Source organism: Chironomus tepperi, unplaced genomic scaffold, assembly GCF_022539635.2.
Source record: "Chironomus tepperi strain 1889 unplaced genomic scaffold, CSIRO-AGI_Ctep_v1 contig_37, whole genome shotgun sequence".
Lineage (NCBI taxonomy): Eukaryota > Metazoa > Arthropoda > Insecta > Diptera > Chironomidae > Chironomus > Chironomus tepperi.
In genome coordinates, this window is record NW_027226159.1 from 1,543,904 (window position 1) to 1,565,788 (window position 21,885).

Sequence of the window (21,885 nt, forward strand, 5' to 3'; positions counted from 1 at the left end):
CTGGTAGCAAGTTTCCGTACAATGAGCATATTACTGTACAAAATATTTGTAGAGAGTATTCTAATTAATACCGTAAGATGCTCGTTGATCACATGCACTTATGTTAGGACTGGGATGGTCCTGGGATTGCGAAGCTGTAGACATTAATAAACCTAGCTTCAAGCCAAAGCTAAGTATAAAAGGTCATAACAGATCTGCCAAATAGTGACGGAATTAATTTACATCTAATACCATTTATCTTGTAATATTAACAATGGATTGTTTATTGGCAATAGGCAACTGGCTTGGGATGAAGCCAGTTTCAGACAGAAACTAAGAGAATCCATGGATCAAAGCTGATCTGGAAAACCAGCAAAGCAAGTAAATAACTAATACTATTTTAAACAAAAACATTCTAGAGAATAAGAGTTATAAAGAATCTGTTCTATAGATTTTAAAAAAGTTTTAAGGTTCAAATCCTAAAATTGGAATAATTTGGCAAATACACGTCAGTTTAGCTTTTTTGTAGTTTTTTTTCCCTAAAACCATCATAAACGCCTTCAAACAAAAGCTTTTTAACAAACTAAATAAAAATTGATTTATTTTTTTATTTTTAAAAATTCATTTTTTATTCTAAATCATCAATTCCACCGAAAAAACACACTTCTTACTTAAAACACACAATTTTATTACAATTTCAATTTTATTTCTATTAAAATCACTGAGTCATGATCAATTTTATTATTTTTTTCACAACTCACTTCAATAAAAATATTTTTTCAGCTCTTAAATTTCAGCATCTGATACACAAAAAAAAAGTATTTCTAGCTGACTTTGCCAAACACTTTGTTTTTTGTTAAATTTCTTTCAACAAAAATTTCACATTTTAGAAGTTAAAAAATTAAAATTTATTAAGTAAAATTAGCGCAACAATAAATTTTGCGGTAGCTGTCGACAATCTCAAGTTAGCAGCCAAGTTTTTTCCTTTATATTTGAACTTTAAAGTGAGATACAGCGAAGAAAAATGTAGTAAATGGCTTGTTTGCGATCATTTGATCAGGTCGTAACTTTTGATGCTTAATAATGATGTTGAAACTTTGTATGAAGGAATGTTTTCGTGGGTAATTAACAGATTTTTGATTGGGATTGGTGCCAAAATAATTTTGATATTTTTACTTGGGAGAGTTGAGTCCATAATTGAAACTTTTTGATGGCTGAATTGAGTGATCGGAACGAAAATAGCTTTAGAAATTTAAGCAGTTGTATTTTTGGCTAGATTAGGTATCCTTAATTGAGTCAGTTGGTGATTCTGATTCTATTTCGAGCACCAATAATGAAATAAGCTCTTACACTACTCCTATAAGATGAATTAGGCAGTCATTTGTTGTTTACAAAAGAGGCTATGAATAGCAAGGGCACGGCTAGTAGTTGTTTAACTTAGTAGTTAAGCTAATGAGGGTAATCCTGACCTCTACACTTAGGAGACCTACAGTTTATAGTTAGGGCGGATCATCTGCTGTATTTATGCCGAGACGCAAGTGTTCTTTTCTCTACTATAACCTGACAAAGCCAAACTGAGAAATTTCCCGATTTTTTCTTATTGTGTCCCGATATTTTTTGAAACTCGGTAGATCTCCAATTTATAGTTGGATTATAACCACTTCTTTCATGACTTACTACCTATAGGTTACAAAAGGAACACAGCCTCAATTCCACTATAAATGATTCGAAAAAGGACAAGCAAAGAATTTCTCTTGTCTCGAACTCATAACATTGGCAGAAGCTATCGAAAGATAGAGCTGTCTACAGACGTTCTTTAAACGCGGATATGGGCCCCCGTGTGCCCCAGCCAAGGAAGTAAGTAAGAAATCATGATCATATCACAATAACTGAATACTGAAGTACTTAACCTTAAATTATGTCACCGATGCACTTCGAAAAAAAGATTCTCTGATTAAACATTAAGGAGGTCGTAAAAATCTTTTATCATTTATGTCGCTCGTGTTTATTGTGTTTTACAAATTTTTAACTTTAATTTCATACAAAACAGTAACTCTTTGAAATATATGCCGAAGAATTGGGTTCAAATCCCATCAAATCTTGATTACTTTAAGATACTGAATCTATTAGAAAAGGGTTTTTTGCACGAAATTAAAAATTATTTTTTTTTTTTTTTGGTATTTTAGTAAATTTTCATCCAAAGATCCTTTATAAAATCCAAAAATCCAGCACAAAAATTCAACAAATTCCCGATCAGTCAGCCATTTTTCCATAGTTTATTCTACACATTATTTTATTACATATTATATAAACCATATTATTCCTACTAAGTATCAAGTAGAAAACAACAAGAATATTTAGTTTCGAGAAGAACAAAAAAAAAAAAGACGAGAAAACTCAATAAATTAGCAACACAACTACTTTGAGTTAAAGTCCGTCGAATCACTTCAACTTGATTAAATATTGTGTAGTATAATTTTTATTATGTTTAGTTGGAACTTCCTTCATGTGTTTGTATTTAAAAGAAAAAGACACACAACCCAACCCAAAAAAAAAGAGATATAACAATACAACTATATATGCGAATAAGAAGTCAGTCAGTCCGATGAGTACACTTAAAGTATAGAAATATAATATGATAAATTGTGAGATCAACTCAACTCAACTCCTAGACTTTTAACTTTGTCCGATACTGCTACTGCTTGCCAGTTTTTGTGTGTTATTAAATCTAGCTTGCTTAATTCCTAATAGACTCCACCTCTCTACCTCGGCATGTGTACGGCAGAGAAAAGAAAAAGCAGTGCTTTCCGCTTGCGCTTACTATATACAATACACAGACACAAAAGGAGTGAAAAAGAAGAGAATAATTTTTTATGATGTTTCACTGTGAGTAGTACAGTCATGCATCAGAGTGAGACGGCAACTACCCGAAACAACAAAAAAAAAAGCAGCAACTGGGAGTTCTGTATGTAGTTGTTAAATACACAACCGAAAAAGGGGATAAATTAGTTGTGTAACGAAGTGAAGTGAATAAAAAATAGATTGAAATCAGTATATTTTCGGTATTGGATATAACTAGACGTTCCGCACCTTTTTTTGTGCCTCTCTCACTCGAACTACACGAAGTACTTTTTTATATTCTTTGCAAATTTTTTTTTTCTTCTTTTTATCAAATGAGCAAAAAAAATCAACTTTTTTTTTATTGTGTTTATGGTGATTAAACATAGTCCGCGACTGGCATTGGATGAAGTGACTTCGTGCTAAAGACACATTTCTTGAAGGTTCATATCGTGTGCTTATTTTTTTGTTTTTGCAACTGCTACTGCCTTCATTATTGTACGAAGGTTTTTTAGTGAAGTGGAACAATTTTTTATATTGTCAAAAAAAAATAAGAGTATAAAGGATAGAATACATGTGAATTATGGAAATGGAATTCATATAAAGAATTATGATTAGTAGTGTCAGTTGTAGTTAATTAATCTTCATGTTGTGTGTGGATTTCATGTGATATTGTATTAACTATATAGAATACCTTAGTTTTTGAATTATAAATTCAAAAGGAAGTTAATTATGAATTTTAGTAAAGTGAAATTAATTGGAGGATTTTTGAAAGGAATTTCTGAATAAATAGGAATGAGATTTACAGTTCAAACTCTACTGTACAAGCTGCAAAAATACAAAATTGAAAGAAATCAATTGAAATTAATTGAAAAGTGAAATAATTTCTAAAAAATACGCGATTTGTTAAAATTTAGAAGCAAATTCTTCAAAAGTGCATAATTACGTCCTGCAAATCATCAATATCTGAACTAAAATTAACAATTAAAGGTTTCCTGAATTTCAAAATTGAATTCAGAATTGTCAACTGACTAAATAAACAAATATAACGATTAAAAGTGAATTATAAGGATCCAAATCATAAATAAATTGAGTTTCCTTAATCAAACTCATGTCAAACTCAGCAACAGTTAAAGACAAATCAATCTAATTTGCAAATCTAAATGCAAATTGTCAAAAATTAAGCAAGGATTTATTAAAATAGCAAAAATTCTTGTTTATTCAGCAGTAAATCTGTCTTGAATAATCAAATTAATTCAATCTACAGTTTAATTTAAACTTCAGTCAAACTGCCGCATTTGAAACGTTAAGTGAATTGAGGAAACAACATTTTTACGAATGCTTATAAGGAATCTAATTGATCAAGTTAATTAAAATTGAAAAAAAAAATCGTGAAGTTGAATTGATCAAGTAAGCTTAAGTTGAGAAAATACTTTTAAAAGTACGTGAAGTTGAGAAAATACTGTTAAAAATACGGGAAATTGAGAATATATTACTGACTTTGAATATAGAATCAGATTCAGTCAACCAAAAAGAACATAAAGTCAACCTAAAAATTTACAAACATTTGAAGATTTTTACTCTTAACATCCAAGAAGATCAAAACATCATTTAAAAAGTATCTTCCTTGTTCAACGCGGAAGTAAAAAGTCAACTTGAATTTTAGAAAGAATTTTTAAATCATCAAGGTTCAGAAGCTACTAAATTAAGGTTCAGAAGCAACCAAATTAAGGTTCAGAAGTTCAAACTACAAAAAAAGCTCCTTAAATCGTCAAGATTAACTTAGTTTTGAAGCTAACTTAAAGTTAGGAAGCTGTAGAAGAAATCTTTAAATAGTTGAGATTATCTCTAAAAGCAACATAACGGAACTTCAGAAGCTCACCTTCGAGAAAAAATCTTAAAACAGTCAAAATCCGTCTTAATAGCAACAATATCAAACTTTAGAAGCACAATTTGCTAATCTAAAGAACAATCAATCAAACTCAACTTGATAATCAAAAGAACAAACTTCAAATCAATCTAGAGATCCTGAACAACTTCAGACAATGACATAAAACTCCTAGATTCCCAAAAAATCTATTAAAAGTCATCAAATCAAACCAAAAAAACAAATTAAAATCAAGTCATGGACAATTCAAATTTCGGATCATCACATCTCTCATCCCCAGCCCTCGTTGTATTTTCACAAGCCGCAAATGGATTAAGTGATGCACTCCGATTACAAAGACCATTTCATTCACAATTACAAGATGCCAAAGATTTGCATCATTTATCATTAGTGAGCAGTTACGGTACACATTTATTGCATGGCTTTCAACCGCACTTTTTACATCAACATTTAAATCCAGCTGTATCATCAGCATCTAGTCCATTTGGTAGTGGCGGTGCATTTGTTAAGCCATTTCCATCAAACATTTCCCTTCCGTCTGCCTTTCAACCACCAAAATGTTTAGGTTTTGGTCTTGATCAAGTGAGTATTCTAAAAGTCAACGACAATGAATGTTTCCAGGCAGACTAAATCTAATTATTAAAAGTTCTCCAAATTTAAGGGCTTATTATTTGGCTCGGGAAATAATTCGACAAGTACAGGAGGCGGCGGTGGTAGTGAATCATTTCGTACCGATTCATCAAGTCCAGCGTGTGCCTCATTATCACCACCAGCAAAGGATGAATCAATGGAGGGACATACGAGCGAGGAAGGTGATCGTGATAGAATTTGTAGTCCATCTCGTAGTCCCGAGACACCTGGCTTTCGAAGTGAGTAAATATCTTTTAATTTTAATGTTCTTAAACATGCCGAATATAGAAAATTTCGTGCCATTCCTTAATGGAAATTCATTTAACACATTTATGAGAAATAAAAAAAAATCTCAATGGACTGAAAAGGCACACACGAAAAAATCTCGTCGAGATGATATGGACAACATAAAATTATTTTAGAACTTTTAGTATGTACATATCGTCATGTGTGTTCAGGCGGAAGGTCATAAAATCATTTAAGTAACAAGACTGAGTAAATGTTCTTGTTCGGCAACCGATGAAAGGACTTTTTAGTGTGTTTTATTGTTGCTAAATCCTAAAAAAGTTTACAACACTAACCAAAAAATTAGTTTAAAATGTGCATCTCTTCGTGCTATGTTCCTACATCTCTTCCGATTTATTTGTGTTTATAAAAGTTTTTGTTGTTGTTGATGATGAGATGGGAAGATAGGGGCAGGCTAAAATATGGATGTTTTAGATAATGTAGTGATTTTAGAGTATGAATGACGCAGTTATGGAGAGTATATGATTTGACTTAATCATAGGATCTGAGATTTTTAGCAAATTCCTGATCCTCAAGCATTGAAATGTGGTCATTATGTCTCCGAGATGGCAAATTTGTTCGTTTTGCAAAGCTGCCGTTATTTGGTAAACTGATACTTAGTTAACTCCCGTCTTAGTGCCATGGGGACAATATATCAATTTTTCTATATGATTAAGTCAATGTAATGTCGAATTTGTCATCAATTGTCAAATGGTAAAATGAGCCTATGACCATTTAGGTACATATATATGAAGGAGTTGGCTCGATTCCCTTAAGAGATCAATTCCTCAATTATTATCAAACAGTAATGTCGTTATGAATTATACAAATCAATTGGGATTCATGACTTCTTTCAGATAATTCCTAAATTTGCCTCAATCGCTGATTTTGATCAGTCCAATAATGTCTTTATCCCAAAAGGACAAAAACACGTTATAACAAATTAAAGGCAAGTTAATCAATGACTAGTTCCAATGGTCTTTCGTTCATTCGGGCATAATATCGGTATCGATACTTTACCCTGGTGCAGAGCTTGGATTAACCTCGATTTATAAAAGTTATGGATATATAGACATCGTCTGCTCATAGGCAACTTGAACAGATAAAGAACATGCTATTATGAATGATCGTACTCAATTGGTATAATGTGCTCATTTGGTGACCATACTCATTAGCACAGTCTATATTTTAAGGGATGTATTTTAATCTGAATTAAAATTCACAATTTAGTGGACATTATATGACACCAACTTATCTAGTGAATCACTCATCAACTTCAATACGATTAAAATTCAATAAACTTGTTGAAACAAACTGATCATCTTAAGCACATAATTTTCATTGCCAAAAAAAAATTGCTCCTCATAAATATTAGACATGCACATCTCTATCTCTATTTCACCCTCACATTACAAACCTTTTTCCTTCCTTCTTTTTTTTACTGCCTATATAATTTATATTGAGAGACTTATGAGTGATGATGTAAACAGTGTGGCAACATATTGCGTGAATCTTCCTAGTGCCATTCATACAGCTATCTAAATCATATTTTCTTCTTCTTTGTCGTGGTTCTCCTCTTAAGTGCTCACACTTGTATGTGCCGAAAATAGATGAAACGTTCTGAGGAGGAGATGATTATTATTTAATTTTTAATATTTTTTTCATACAATAAACAAATTTCTTTTATATTTTCATTGTTTAGACTTCATATCCACTTAAATAATTATCATTTTTGAAAATCTTTTTATTTTCATGTCTATGGGATTTGTTTACACATTTTAAGAGATGAATCTATAAATTATGACATGGATCTATTTAAATTACAAGTTAAGTTGTTTATATTATGAATTGTATGAGTTTTTTGAGAACTCGTGCTACTGGAATAATGTAATTTAATTACTTTTATGGGAGTTTTATTTAAATTCAAATTTAATTAAAGAATTGTAATTTAATTACAGTTGAAATTATTTTTATGATAAATTGGGTTAAAAGGAAATGTGGGTTGATCGCATTTTAAAAGTTATAATAAAAAAATGGAATCGGTATTTTGAAGCTTTTTGAATCTTAATTTCAACAATTCTGAAAAGATTTTAAGCACAAAAAGTTGAAAATTTCTCACTTTGCTTATGATTGAAATTGAAAACTTACCTCTTCAATTCCTTAGACAAGACATATGCAAGCTTTGTTATTGTCACAACGCATCTCAGGACTAGAAATTTTCCAGATCAAATCTGAGAATTTTTAAAGAAAAATCGTATTTTTAAGAGTTTTTGGTACATTTTTGCGAAATACCTGGAATATTCTGAAACGCTTAGGTTGCCCACTACTGCTTTAGACCTAACTTGACCTAACCTTAGATTACTGGGTCTTAATTTCTATTATTGAGTATTCTAGTTTAGTCTAGTTTGGTCTTATTCTAGCTTAACTTTCAATTAATTAAAAATTTCTAAAAATCATTAAAAATGATTTAAAATGCTTTTTTTGTTTGTTGGCTCGAAGTTTTGATAAATTTGACGAAATAAAATTTGAATTTTCAATGACCGTTAAATATGCCATTTTTAGATTTTTAATCCGAAATAATCAAATTTGTATTTTAAGAAGGAAAGGATAGGAAGTGTAATCAAAATTATGTCTAATAAAGCATCTAAATTAAGGATTCTTTTAGATTTTCTTAGAATTTTTAAATGTTAAAATTGAATTAAGCAAGTTTTATTTTTTTAATTGAATTACGCCATAAAATCAATGATTTTGTCTTAATCACAGCTGAATTGCTATACATTAATCAGTGGTATACATTATATAATATTCAAGAAGATCTTAATTTAAGGCAAGATTGATTGTTTTGCATGCACATTTTATTAACTACTCAAAATAATTCCCCATTCATTTCCTACTAATGTTCCACTTTTATTCAGCCTATATCAACAAAAGAACATCATTTAACCTTTTGCATACACCTCAATCACTTCAAAATTTCAATTCTATAACGACACATCTAAACTCTCATGTACACTTACCCATAAAATAACATATTAAATTGTAATCATCGATTTTTGTAGCCTACACGAGGATGCTCGGTAAAAAACCGCGAAACATTTGGTGGTGGATATAAATTTTTCATATGATTTTCTCCATTCATCCTGACTTTAACATCCTGCCACTTTTTGGCTAGTTACGTGATATGAAAGTGTAATTTGATAAAAATTATTAAATGTTCGTGATTCTTTTCAAATTCAACGCCGTGTTTTTTACGTTGGATATGCTACACGTTGGGATATACACGAAAAAAATAAAAGATTTTATTAGTGATGCAGATCATAAAAATCAAAATTTTTTGTGATGAGTCAAGAATTGAAAGATTTTTAAATTGAAATTTTACAACAACTTAATTCACTGTCCGTCTGGATTGTTCCTTTTGTTAAGTTTATCAGACAATGACTTTTTCGATACAAGAGACAATAACGGAGTGAATAGTTCTTTTTTTGGGATATTGACAGGGACATAAATCATCAAATAATCTCCTAAAAAATTTTACTGTGTGTATTAACGAAACATTTATTGCGCAATTTATGATCACTAAAAGGCTTCTAAAAATATTTTTTTTTACAGACTAAAAAGGAATTTAAATACATCATATTGCCCTGCTTTTTGTGACTGGATTGTAAAAGGGGTTGATGGCTTTGAAATGATTATTTGTAGATTTATGAATTTTGATATTTTTTCTGTTTTCAAAATTTAAAATTTATAAACTTGAAAATTTGAAATTTTAAAATTTAATAAATTTGAAAATTGAAAAATAAAAAAAAATTAAAATTTAGAGAATTGAAATTTTAAAATTCGAAGAATATGAAAGTTTGAAAACTTAAAATTCAAAAAAATTTAAAAAAAATGTTTGAAAAAAATTGAAAACCTAAAATTTGAAAATTTAAAATTCAAAAGGTTTCAAACAAATGAAAATTTAAAATTAAAAAGTTTTGAAAATTTACATTTAAAAAAAACTAAAAGTTTGAAAAAAATTTCAAATTTAAAAAAGTTGAAATTTTAAAAATTTTAAAAAAGAAAAAATTTAAATTCCTAAACTTTGAGAATTTAGAATTCAAAAATTTGAAAATTAAAAAGTTTTGAAAATTTAAATTTTAAAAAAAATTGAAAGTTTGAAAAAAATTTCAAATTTAAAAATGTTGAAATTTTAAAAAAGTAAAAATTTAAATTCCTAAAATTTGAGAATTTAGAATTCAAAAATTTGAAAATTTGATAACTTAAAACTTGGAAATTGAAAATTCAAAAAGTTCAAAATTTTCAATCAAAATTAAAGGTTAAAATAAAAAAATTATAGATTTTGAAAAATTTAAAAAAATTTGGAAATTTATAATTTCTAAAATTTCAATTTCCCCAGCTAGCTTCCCCTCGTCATCCACACATCCAAATCCATAACATTTATTAGGTTCATGATTCATTGTTCACAGTTATAAACGCTTCATTCTTCAGCTCATCTTTAAGAAAGAAGAAAAAACCATTTAGTTTTTTTGTACCCTTTTTAAGGAACATTAACCTCATAAAAGTATCACCATCTATCCATCTCACTCACTTGCTTTTCTTCCTTTTTTGTGTGTCCGAAAAAGATTAGGAAATTGGATCATAAAGCGCCATAAAAAATCTGTTACATTTACACAAACTTTTTTTTCTTTTCTTCTTCTTTTACGTCTTTCTTTACTTTACTTTTTTTATTGCTGCGATGATTTGTGAAAAGAATGTGGACGTCTTACTTTAAGAATGTTGAAATGAATGAGTAATTGAAGTCGTAGATGTAAAATTATTTATTTTTGTTTGAATGTTGGAGATGCAAAATTTTATTGGCATTTCTGGATTTTTTTTCTTGATTTTCGAACTTCGTCCTGGATTTTGCGTGCAAAATTCAATTACCTGAATTGAAAATTTAAAATAAATTTTTATCACATAAAATTCACTTAATTCAAATTAAAAAGTTAAAATTTCAATACGTGCGCGAGTTCGAAACTCAAATTGACTAAAATATTATTCTTTACGAAGTAGCCTTTGAAATATTTTTTTTTTTTCAAATTTAATTCAACTAAACTCATTTTAGACTAATTTTCCCCAGACAATCTACCTATAACTGTAATCTACCTCACATCCGATCCAACCAAATTGCCCTCAAAAAATAAATTTTACAGTAACAAAAACACAAAGTGCAATAAAAAAGTAGAGAAAGAAACAGTACTTTTATTTCAATATTTGAGTAAAGGATTACAATAATAAAAATTTATGAATGTGAAGTATCATAAATGTAAAGAAAGGGTTGAGTGAATACACACACGAGAATGTACATACATACCATAAGTTGTGCATAACTATTTGCTGAGCTCGATGAATTTTCAATTTTTTTTTATTTTCGGGATGTAATAATCTTTCCGTTAAGAGAATTTTGTCAGAGTTTTTGGTGGAAATGGGTCATGCTGCAGCATGCTGTCCAACTTAAAGTAGCTCTTGGCATAGGGTTCATAGAGAATATTCCTTAATTACTTCGTTGATGGTACAGATCAATTGTGTTAAATGATCTATCTTAGATTGTGGCTAGTATTGAATATAATAGCTTATAGCAAAGTTTGCACTGTGATCGATGATCTGTAGTACCATCCCAAAGTCTCTACAGACTGCCTATGTCATTGATGTGCAAATAGGGCTTTCTCTTTAGCTTATGTCTGCTAATTTTCAAAGCCAAGCATGGCTAAGTGCGATGGACGTTCAGAGTATTCAAGAAGGAGGCAGGGGTAGGGTTGGTGTTTGAGGGTCAACCCCTTCCCTCCATTTTTTTGGCAAAATTCTTTAATAACGGACTATTCTCTGCTAATTATTGTTTGGCAAATGAGGGTATACCAGACCTCTGCACTCAGATGATCTGCGGTTAGGATCGGGAACCACTCTTATGTTGACATTACTACATCAAGTCTAGAGGTATGCGCATGTGAACTGCATATGATTTGAAAAAGAACTAATGAAAAGAAACTCTCCTTACGGGTCTCGAACCCGTGATCTCAGGATGGGTATAGAAATAATAAGATATCGAAGTCCTAAATTATTCCACTACTGAGCCATTTCAGCTCAATAAAAATCCTAAACAATCAATAAACTTAAATACAGCATCACATCGATAACAAAAACCCTGACAAAATTCACCACAACATCCCCAATTGTTGTTCATATTTCGGTCCGAAACAGAACAGATTGAAAAAAGAATTTTCAGGTATTTCACGTAACCACAGAAAACAATTGTTCGGCGTCATATTAAAAAATGCATTAATTGGATCGCGAACAGCACACAATAATTTCATATTTTTTTTTTTTTGTTGTCCTCTCCTCGTTCATATACTAACCAGCAATATCAGCAGCGGTCTGAAAATTGATGAAAAAATAATTATGTCTCATTGCACAAAACCTCGTTTTTTTTTGTCGTAGCTGGAAAAAATTTAATTGACGTGAATTTTAATTCCTTTTTTTCATCTTGTCGTTTTTTAGGGATTGGTCCAAAAAAGCCAATGCAAATCACAACGCCGTCAGCAACAGGTCACAATTCATGTCCAATTTGTGGCATACAATTATCACTTGATGAGCTGGATCAGCATTATTCATCGGAACTCCAACGCTTAGCTAAACCAAACATGTACAATGAGAGACAAGAAATTCGTCGAACGCTCAGCATGGAGCTGCATGCTGTTCAGGGCAGTTTACAAAGTCGAACTAGTCGATGGGAGGTTTGTGCATGCATACATCCTTAATTAAACTTGATAATTTTTCAATGTCATAATTTTACAGACATTTCAACGCATTCGGGTAAATCGTCAAGGGCGATTGCGAGGTAAATTGCGTAAGAGGAAATTTGAGGAGGAGGCATACGCAAATATGACATGTCAATCATGTCCAGTTTGTCACGGTCGTCTGCAGAGAACGCAAGAGGAAATTGCACAACATATTGAAGAGTGTGTACGAAAGGTAGGTAAATTGTGGCTTTTCAACTTCTGATTAGTATGTAAATGATATGGGGTGATGTTGGGAATTAAGGTGAGGGAAATCATTATTCAGACTAGATTTTTCAAAATTCATTTGAAATTAAAATTTCAAAAATAAAATTTTAAAAATTCAAATAATTTTTGACCGTTAATTTTTTTCTTCAATTTACAGCAAAACTCGCATTCTTCGCAGATGCAAGATGAAGACGAGACGGTTGACGTCGAGAGCTATGGCGAGGAGACATCAAATGGTGCTATCAACATGACATCACAGAATCATCATTTCAACAACAGTAACAATAATAATAATAACAATAACAGCATAAATAATAACAATAATAGCAATCAAGTAATAAATAATAATAACAATAATAACAACAATACAATCATGCATAGTAAAATTGATAAAACAACTCCAGAAGATCATCATACGATAACATCACTTAATCGAGCCGCCACAAATTGGGATCATAAAAGTCGCATGTCATTAAACATGAATTGTACAACACAACTAAATGAGAATGCAATAACACGTGTGACGCCAACCAGCAGCGATCAACGTATTGATGTGGAATATGAATTGGACAATGAGCGTGATCAGAGTCAAGAGCGAATGAGTGATAATGAGGAAGAGTTGATTGTTGATAATACCGATGATGAGATCGATTGTAATGGGATGAAGAGGAAGCAACTTCAACAACCGCCGTCGGCTCAAAGGATTGTGAATGGATTACGTGAAATGAAGAAAAGGTAGATGATTTAATTTCTTGGGAATGCATGAATGTTATGGTTTTAAGCAGAGTTGCAAAACAAGTACCTGTATCAAGCAAAAACCGTACAAATTCTTGATAATTTGTAGGGTTTTATAGGAAAAACTATATAAATTATCAAAAATTTGTACGGGTTTTGCCTGTCACAGGCACCTATTTTGCAATTCTGGTTTTAAGTAGGAAATGAGGTTTGAATATGATTTTATTTTGAGGTCCAGTTTAGGTCCTTTAAATTAAGGAATTGTCAAGATAGGCGTCGTATAACATAATTCATGATTTTATTGTGAACAGCTTTGAATAAAAATTGAGGGTTCGAATCTCATATATACAAGTTTGACATATTATATTCTTTTGAAGAATTCCTGATATTATTTTTTACTTTAACTATCCTTTTTTGGCTAAATTTCTATATCCGGGTATATCCAAACCTCAATTTAATAATAAAATTTAAAAATCACCCCTAATAACTCCCCAAATACCTAAAATTAACGAATAAAATCTAATTAAGATTTTACAACAGCACAGAAGAAGCAACATCATCAGTTGAAATTGATTCCGCAACCGAGTCCAATAATCACACAATAATACGTACACCAAACGACACAACGCCAAATTCAGACTCATATGTGAGTACATCAGAGACGATTGAGCCGCCAGCATCAAAGGCTCAGGTTTTAGAAGAGCTTAAAGCTCGCATACGCGAATTGGAGGGATCACCGCATTATAAATGCTTCATGTGTAAGGTTAGAATTACAGTTTGGAATTGAGTGATAGAATTTTAATTTAATTTCTCGTCTCATGTCTTTAAAATGTATAGGAAAAATGTAAAACATTCATTATCTCAACAATCTGTGGTCATTATCTCTGTGAAGACTGTTGGATTACTGTTTCTGTAAGCATTGGGAATTACTGTTTCTGGGAATTTGTATCAAGTGTGAATGATATGTGATTTAGAGTTGGATATGGAACGTTTATAAGTGATGTTAAGCAGAAATTTGTTTGTAGTGAAATTTGTCTTAGTGGCGCATTGGATAGGTGCTTAGGGCAAACTAACATAGTAATGCACTTGAGGCGCATGGGTTCAAGTCTCATGAATAATTTTCAATTTTTCCACAGAACGTGCAAATTTTGTTCATTTTTTGCCATATTTCGAAGAAAATTTCCAGGAAGAAGGCTAGGGTTCGAGTCAAGCCTGTTTTTTTTATTTTTTGGCACTTTTTTGCAATTCAGAACCGTAATTTTGCTGGTTTTCAAATATTAAGTCATGTTTCTAGCTTTGTCAAATTATTGACATCATTAAAGAATAGAACCCTCATTCAGACTTCCGTGATTCAGATTAAAATGGTTCTTAGTCTTCTCACTGATAAATCTCACAAAATTATAGTCATAAAATGAGAAGTCAAAATCAATCAGTTTGAGTTCGTCACAATTCGCTAAGAACAAAACAGAATTTGTATGAAATGTTATACTTCACAAGAACCTGCAGAAAAAAATTCCATACAAACTTCAAACGATTTGAACCCAATTTGAGTTCATTTGCTAAGAACCGAATGAAATTTATTTAAAATGTTATACTTCACAAGAACTTGCAGAAAAAATTTCCATGCAAATTTTAGCCAGCTCAAATCGTCTTTAATCTACATAAAATTATTAAACTGAAATTCAAACACTAATCTTTATTTCTTTTCATCCACAGGACATCGAGAAGCAATGCCCACGATGTAAAATCACAACATTAAATATCGACTTTAGGAAAATATCATGTTTAAACTAATAACTTAACGTAACACACAAAACAAATTATTGATCTAGTTAAAGAAATTTTAATTTTTATTAATTCATAAAAAAGATTTCTGTTGATTAATTGAGTACGTTTTAAGGCATAAAGAAGGAAGAAAAAAAAGTTTTAACGTGCAATAGACATTTCATTAAACAAAATTAAAAATCATTAAATATGTGTACATAGTATAATTAATAAAATTAGCACAATTTTCTCTCTCTGAGTCTCTCATTTTACTTTAACAATTACTGTAAAAGAGCTTTTTTCCCCAACAGCACCCACAAAAGAATTATTGAAAATTGGAAATTAAATGTTACAGAATTAGAGGATGATTGGTTGGTTCTTTTGGAAATGTTTTGTCAGAATTTGGGGTACATCCCGAGTGATTTAAATGAAGAAGACTTCGCTAAACCTTTATTATTAACATCATTTGACGTCCATATGGTAGCCAAAAAAGGCTGGTTCCATTTGATGCTAATAAAAGAGGTTTGGCGGAGTCGCAAAAGTTCTGTGGAAGAGTCTTCTTTATTTGTGTCGCTCGGGTAATATAGATTTTTTGAATTTTTTAAACAAGCTCATCATGATCCGTCGGTTTCCAGAGTATTTCTATGTGGAACATAATAAGCTAATATTGGATCTGTTATCTAGGCAACAGTTCGATCTAATGGATGAACCAGAGTGTGGCCGTCTCAGATTCGAGTTTTTCGACATTAGATTATCGAAAAATTCGAACATTTCAAACTTAACTTATTTTAAAATACAAATTTCCGGTACGAAGAAAAATAAAAATAGCGGTCAAAATAAATTCAAATATTAACGACAAATAATATTTTTTTGAAAAAAACTAACAGTCGTTTTTGAGAAAGCCACACTCTGGGATGAACATTAGAATATTGTTTGAAATTCAGTACATAAGCAACACACATTTATAAGGCTCTTTCAAGGAGTCGTCATGACCACATGAAAATGCAATCTATCTGAGTGAGGCAACCATTTGAAAGCCACAAGAAGACAACTTTCATTTAGCGTTATTAACTGTCTTCGTGATAACATTTTAACGGAGTTGTTGCAAAGTCTTTTTCAAGACATATTTCAATTTTCGTCGTAAAAATGGACTGAAATCAGCAGTTAGGGCACTAACTTTTAATATTCACATCGTTTTAACGTGTGTTTTGAATTTGTTCAGATTGAGAAACCAGTTTTTTGGATTTTCTAGTTTTGCCATCAAAAAGATCACATGATGACGCCCAAGCGACTACATTGAACTGCATAGGTTATTCATTCTTTTACAATATATCAAGGCTCGAAATCTCCTTAATTTTATATGGACCTGTCGATTTGAGTCGACTCAAATTTTATATGGAGTTGAGTCGGCTTCGAGCTCAAGAATATACGTCGACTCCTATTAACTTAGAGATTATCAAAAAACACAAATTACTGTAAACTTGCTGAAAACAATCTGTTCCAAAAAATTACAGTTAAACAGAAACAAATTCAAAAGTCGAACAATACTCGATCCCTAAATTCTGACAAAGTATTCCCATAAAGCCTCCCATAAGCAAAAAGGTTAGAAATTTTATGTATCAAAGTGAACAAAAAGAAATAAAGAAAAAAAACAAATAAATTCAATGGAAACAAAACAAAACAAAAACTTTTTCCTTTATTAAATTTCTTATCAGTCTCTGCTCGTTTTTCCTATCGTAGCCATTTTGTACCCCAAAAGGAAATTTCCTTTAAGGAAAAACTTTTTTCAAGATCGTTGACTTTTTCCATTAAATATTTTACTCACACTGACGCAGACAAAGCTGTAAGTATAAAAAAAAAGCAGCACAAAAATTATCTTACACACTGCCTTTCTCTCTCTGGCGCACTTAAACAATGGGGAAAAAAATGAAAGAAAGAAGACAAAAAAAAGAACTCCAACAAAACTCTTTTTTTATGCTGTATCGTATTATAGCGCAAGCGGAAAGTATTGTACGTATATGTGTGGATGCTCTTTGTTGAACGTATAGGTGGAGTCTATTAGGAATTAAGCAAGATATCTAGATTTAATAATATGGAACTACAGTATCGGATGAGGTATAAAAAAAAAGACTTGGGATTGAGTAGATTTGAGCTCATAATTTATGGGTTGGAATTTCTTTTGCTTTAAGTGGAATAGTCGAATGACTTTAATGCTTTGGTTCTTTGTTATATGTAGGAAATATGCTGTATCCATTTAAACAGGAAAATGACATTTGTAACAAAGATGACAAAAATAGAAGCATTTAGTGAAATGTTGTTTTAGATCTTTAAATATCAAATTCTTATTTAAATAGCAGTTCACTTATTGCTGCTTATTCCAATATAAATTTTGAATGATAAATCGTGAACAATCCTTTAATAAAATGAAGTAAACCTCTTTTAAATTGTCAAGATAAATCGATTATGCCATAATCAAGTAGATTCGAATATGAAAACTTAAGTTTACTATCGACAATTCTGAAGCAGATCAAGAAGTAGACTTGAATTTTATATGGAAAAATCGGTTTGACTTCATATGAAATTTGAGTCGACTTCAAGTTCTGAATTTCTGATTTATTTTTTTGTCGATTCTAAAAGTCTAGTTTAAGGCGTATTGCACAGTATCATCGGAAGAATCACTAAATAAAATCCAATTGAAGATACATAGATCGAATTGTAGATCCAAAAATAATCTAAATTACTGAGATTATTTGCATAACCATACCTACCCACATGTAAACTATTCTCGAATATACCCTAGTTCAGTGATTTCTTTGTGGCACGGATCACTTTAGTTAGATCACTGCTATCACCGCTTATATACTCATTCCTTCACTATTTAATGTACATATAAACATATTTCTTAAATACAAAGCTGTAATCTGAGGTGACGTATATTTCATAGGATGATGCTATTATTAGTGGTGAGTCGAGGTGGCTCGGTGGCGGAATGGTTAAGTACTTCGGTACATAATTATTGCAACACCGATCTAGCGATCATGGGTTCGAGACTCGGCATGGGAAATTTTTCACATGTCCTTTTTCGAATCATATGTAGTGGAAACGCGGCTCACAGCCTCCCTTTGAAGGCTACAGGCAGTAATGTCATCAAAGAAGTGGTTCGGATTCCACTATAAACTGTAGGTCTAGGTTTGAGCGAGAGATCTGGCGAATCCTCCCTCGTTAAACTCCCAATAACCATGAAACGCATATAAACGCGCAGCTATGGATCTTAAGGTCTGCAAAGCTAATGTTTATTTATTTTTATTTTTATGCTATTATTAGAGGCAGCGTTGTACTTGGTATTGATAACAAACCAGCAAAAGTGTCAGCTTCAAGGATCACAATTGGTATGTTCAGTCAGTGAAGTACAGGTTAGATTCAGCAAATAAGCTTCTAAATACTCAATAAAATAACCTGACAAGTGTTCGGACTAGAGCTCAAAGTCCACTCGGATTTTATTTGGATGAGTCGACTCGATTACATATGAAATTCTAGTCAACATCGGCTCTGGTTTGTACCAGTTCATACTTAATAAATTGCATCCATATGCCTCAATCCAGCAATCAAATACAAGTAACTAAACACAATAAAATTACATAATTTACAACATTTAATCAAGTTAAAGTGATTTGATAAACAACAACAGGCAAGCAAAGGAAATAAAAGAAAATTCACGTCTCATATTTTTATGCCTTGTACAAAGCCTTAAATTATCATAAAAAAATCCCGACAAAAGAAATTGACGAACATCAAAGTTACTTTTTTTTTGTGTTGTTTTATTCTTCTGACCCTAACATGCAATAAATATGTTCATGTACAGAGAGATACATAAGCTTACATATGTCCGTAAAAAATATTTTTTTTTTTTATGTATGGACTTATGGAAGCAATGAAAAGGCAAAAAAAAAGAAGGAGAGAAGAGTCATGGCAGATTATATTTCATAATTTTCATATTTGTATGATAATCACTAGCCAATAACAAATAATACATGTATAAAGTGGAAGTGGCAGGATGGATATTGATCGTAATTTAATCTTCAATTACATGTGCTGGATAGGCAAATAAATATTCGTATTCGAACCCTTATCAATGGGTCAAAAGGGCAATAAATCCCTTCATGTTATCCAATCATCTCCTTTACTCCCATTGAACTGCCTGCTCGCTTTCCATCATTTCTCATTCCTCATTCAATTCTTTCGATTCGGTTCAGTTCAAGAAGATGAGTTGAACAAATTTGTTTTCATACAATTTCACAATTTATCATCAAACAATAAAATTGGGATTATCATGTACATTGTACATACATTTTTTTGCTTCTTTGTATTTTAACAGGATTCACTTCTCTTCTTACAGATGGGATTTTTTTTTTTTTGTTCTTTGGAGAATTTGATTCTTATTTTTGGAATAATATTGACATTAATGGTAGTGTCTTCAAATTTATATAATGTTCTTCATTTTTAAGCCGCCAATGTTTTAAACTATACCGGATTATACCGGAAAGCACATGTCGTATTAATGACTGAAGATCAAGCCTCCATCCAGCATGACTCTGGTCTTAGCCCAGAGTTACAGGTCTAGAGACGGTTTTCAGTTTTTCAGTTTAAACCGCGTGTCTTCTGGGTATATACACATGTTAATATGGTAGGTCGGCTTCCTCGAACTCTAAATTTTTTTTTGCATTGAACCATTAGACACGACACTAAGATAATCACTGATTATAGTGAATCTGGAGGGAATTGTGTTGATTTCTTTTTTTGGAAATAGTCATTTGTAAGCCCTAACATCCCTAATTAATTGTAGGGCTGTTACGCTTCAGACAAGGTTGTGTTAAGATAGCCCTTTTAGTATTTCCGTTATGGCTCATATCTCGTCTCTTTACTAGATCTCGACACTTTTTCGACGTTTAATCAAATTTCAGTTTTCTCAACCGCAGTCACAAGGGATTAGCGTTATACAAAACAAAGGGAATTGACACTAAATTTCATCCGGATGAAGTTTCATTTTTTCGGACGACAATTTCTCTTAGCATCGGATGAAATAACTTTGAGTCTCAATGCCTCGGACAAAACTTCTTCAATTTGCTAAGTGGTGCTCATTAGCACTTGTCTCTATCATATCTGACTAGTTGCAAATGACTGATCTAGTGAAACCGTACCACATTTAGTAATGTCGAGAGCATTACACGAATCCTTGTAATATTGAGAGCACTCTAGATAATGAATGATAAGATCGCTCTCTGGTGAGAATCAAACCCACGAACTCACAGAAGAGTAATACTGATATCCAGTCTGTTACCTAATCACTCAGCCTCAAAGGTCATACCATCGGTCTGGCAGATTCGCAAATATATAGTTTTATACCCCAGATTCCTATTTGCATTCCGCACATCTCGATCATAAACGTGTTGTCAAAATTTATATTTTTTTGTAAAGCTTACTAAGTTCACCATAAATTCATAAAATGATTAACTTAATTACAATTTTTCAATATCATCACATATTTTATACAAATTTCCCGAAAATTCTCAAAAAAATCAATTAATAACTGATAAAGTGACTCAACGACAGGTGTAATTACATGCCTGATTACACATTTATCATGACTATAGATTACAAATACTTTTTTTTTCTTTTATGTCTCTATTAAATATCACCGTATATCATTTTATATCCATAACAACGCAAAAGAGGCTCATAAATCTTGCGAACTAATTAAATTCAACCGAAATAAAAAAGTCAGCATAAACAGCGACACCGAAACAAAAAAAAACCTGAGTTGTTGATATGTATAATAAGTTCTTATCAGTTTTATTACCGCACCGGGATAACAAAATATGAATAAACGAGGCGGACACTTTTATGATGATCATATTGGAACTTATGGAAATGAGTTAAATTGATATTCAAAAAAGGATTTAAATATTCACATAAAAATGTATATGATTAATAAATTTCAGTTTACTTTTACATTCATCGATAAGCATGCATGAGACCTGCTTTGACTTGCTTACAATATCATGAATAATTGTGATAGAAAAAGTGTGATAATACAAGTTGCGAAAAATTTGCATTCAATTGAATATTATGATACTTGTCGTTTTATTGTTGGTACTTCTGTTGTCTGTTATTGGGGTTAGAGAGAGGAAAACAAAAAAAAAAAAATTGGGAAGTGATGAAAAGTTTATGGAAATTTATGCAAAGAGTCGGAAGGTAAAGTAAAGTAGGTTGGAATTTTGTACTTTTTTGCGGTTTTGACGCAGTTTTTGGATGTTTTGGCTTGGTGAGGGACATTAGATATTCAAGGCATGCAACTTTAGTAAAAATACCAGTTTAAAAGCATGATTATTGAAGATTAATTTTCGAAAATATAGTTTTAGCTGATATCTCTGGAATTCTTGTAATTTCGGACGTCATAGGGTTGAATTTTGAAACCACTCGGAGTTCGGTGTTCATCAGGGCCTTCTTATGAATTCCTTTCAAATTCACAATTTTTACAAAGATATGCTTTGGATAAACTCTGGTTCTCGTTCAGATCTTCAAAAGGCATGATGTGTACTATCAGATAAGTTCAGTTCAATATTCCCCCAATTATTAAAGGTAATCAAGTAAGCTCTTGTCTTTTTATCTCTTGCTACACATCAAGTTTCTGACTTCTTAATCTAATTAATATTTCGAGCGACAGAA

General features: G+C 31.4%; 1 protein-coding gene across 6 annotated transcripts; it reads left to right on the forward strand.

The window, feature by feature from the left end:
- The first annotated feature begins 281 nt into the window (after window positions 1–281).
- Window positions 282–16,813, forward strand: tey (teyrha-meyrha). 6 transcript variants are annotated; one of them, XM_070651413.1, is made up of 9 exons: window positions 282–360; window positions 3,561–5,287; window positions 5,352–5,574; window positions 12,155–12,390; window positions 12,452–12,628; window positions 12,818–13,395; window positions 13,924–14,158; window positions 14,233–14,307; window positions 15,112–16,813. In XM_070651413.1, exons 2-9 carry the CDS (start codon window positions 4,943–4,945, stop codon window positions 15,187–15,189), a joined length of 1,947 nt encoding a protein of 648 aa, XP_070507514.1. In that variant the 5' UTR covers window positions 282–360; window positions 3,561–4,942; the 3' UTR covers window positions 15,190–16,813. The 6 variants fall into 6 exon arrangements, 5 of the variants coding, with proteins under 5 accessions (XP_070507514.1, XP_070507506.1, XP_070507522.1 ...); XR_011545266.1 differs by lacking the exon at window positions 282–360 and having other exon boundaries at window positions 3,061–5,287; window positions 13,924–14,153; window positions 15,112–15,174; XM_070651405.1 differs by lacking the exon at window positions 282–360 and having other exon boundaries at window positions 3,061–5,287.
- Window positions 16,814–21,885: the final 5,072 nt, after the last annotated feature.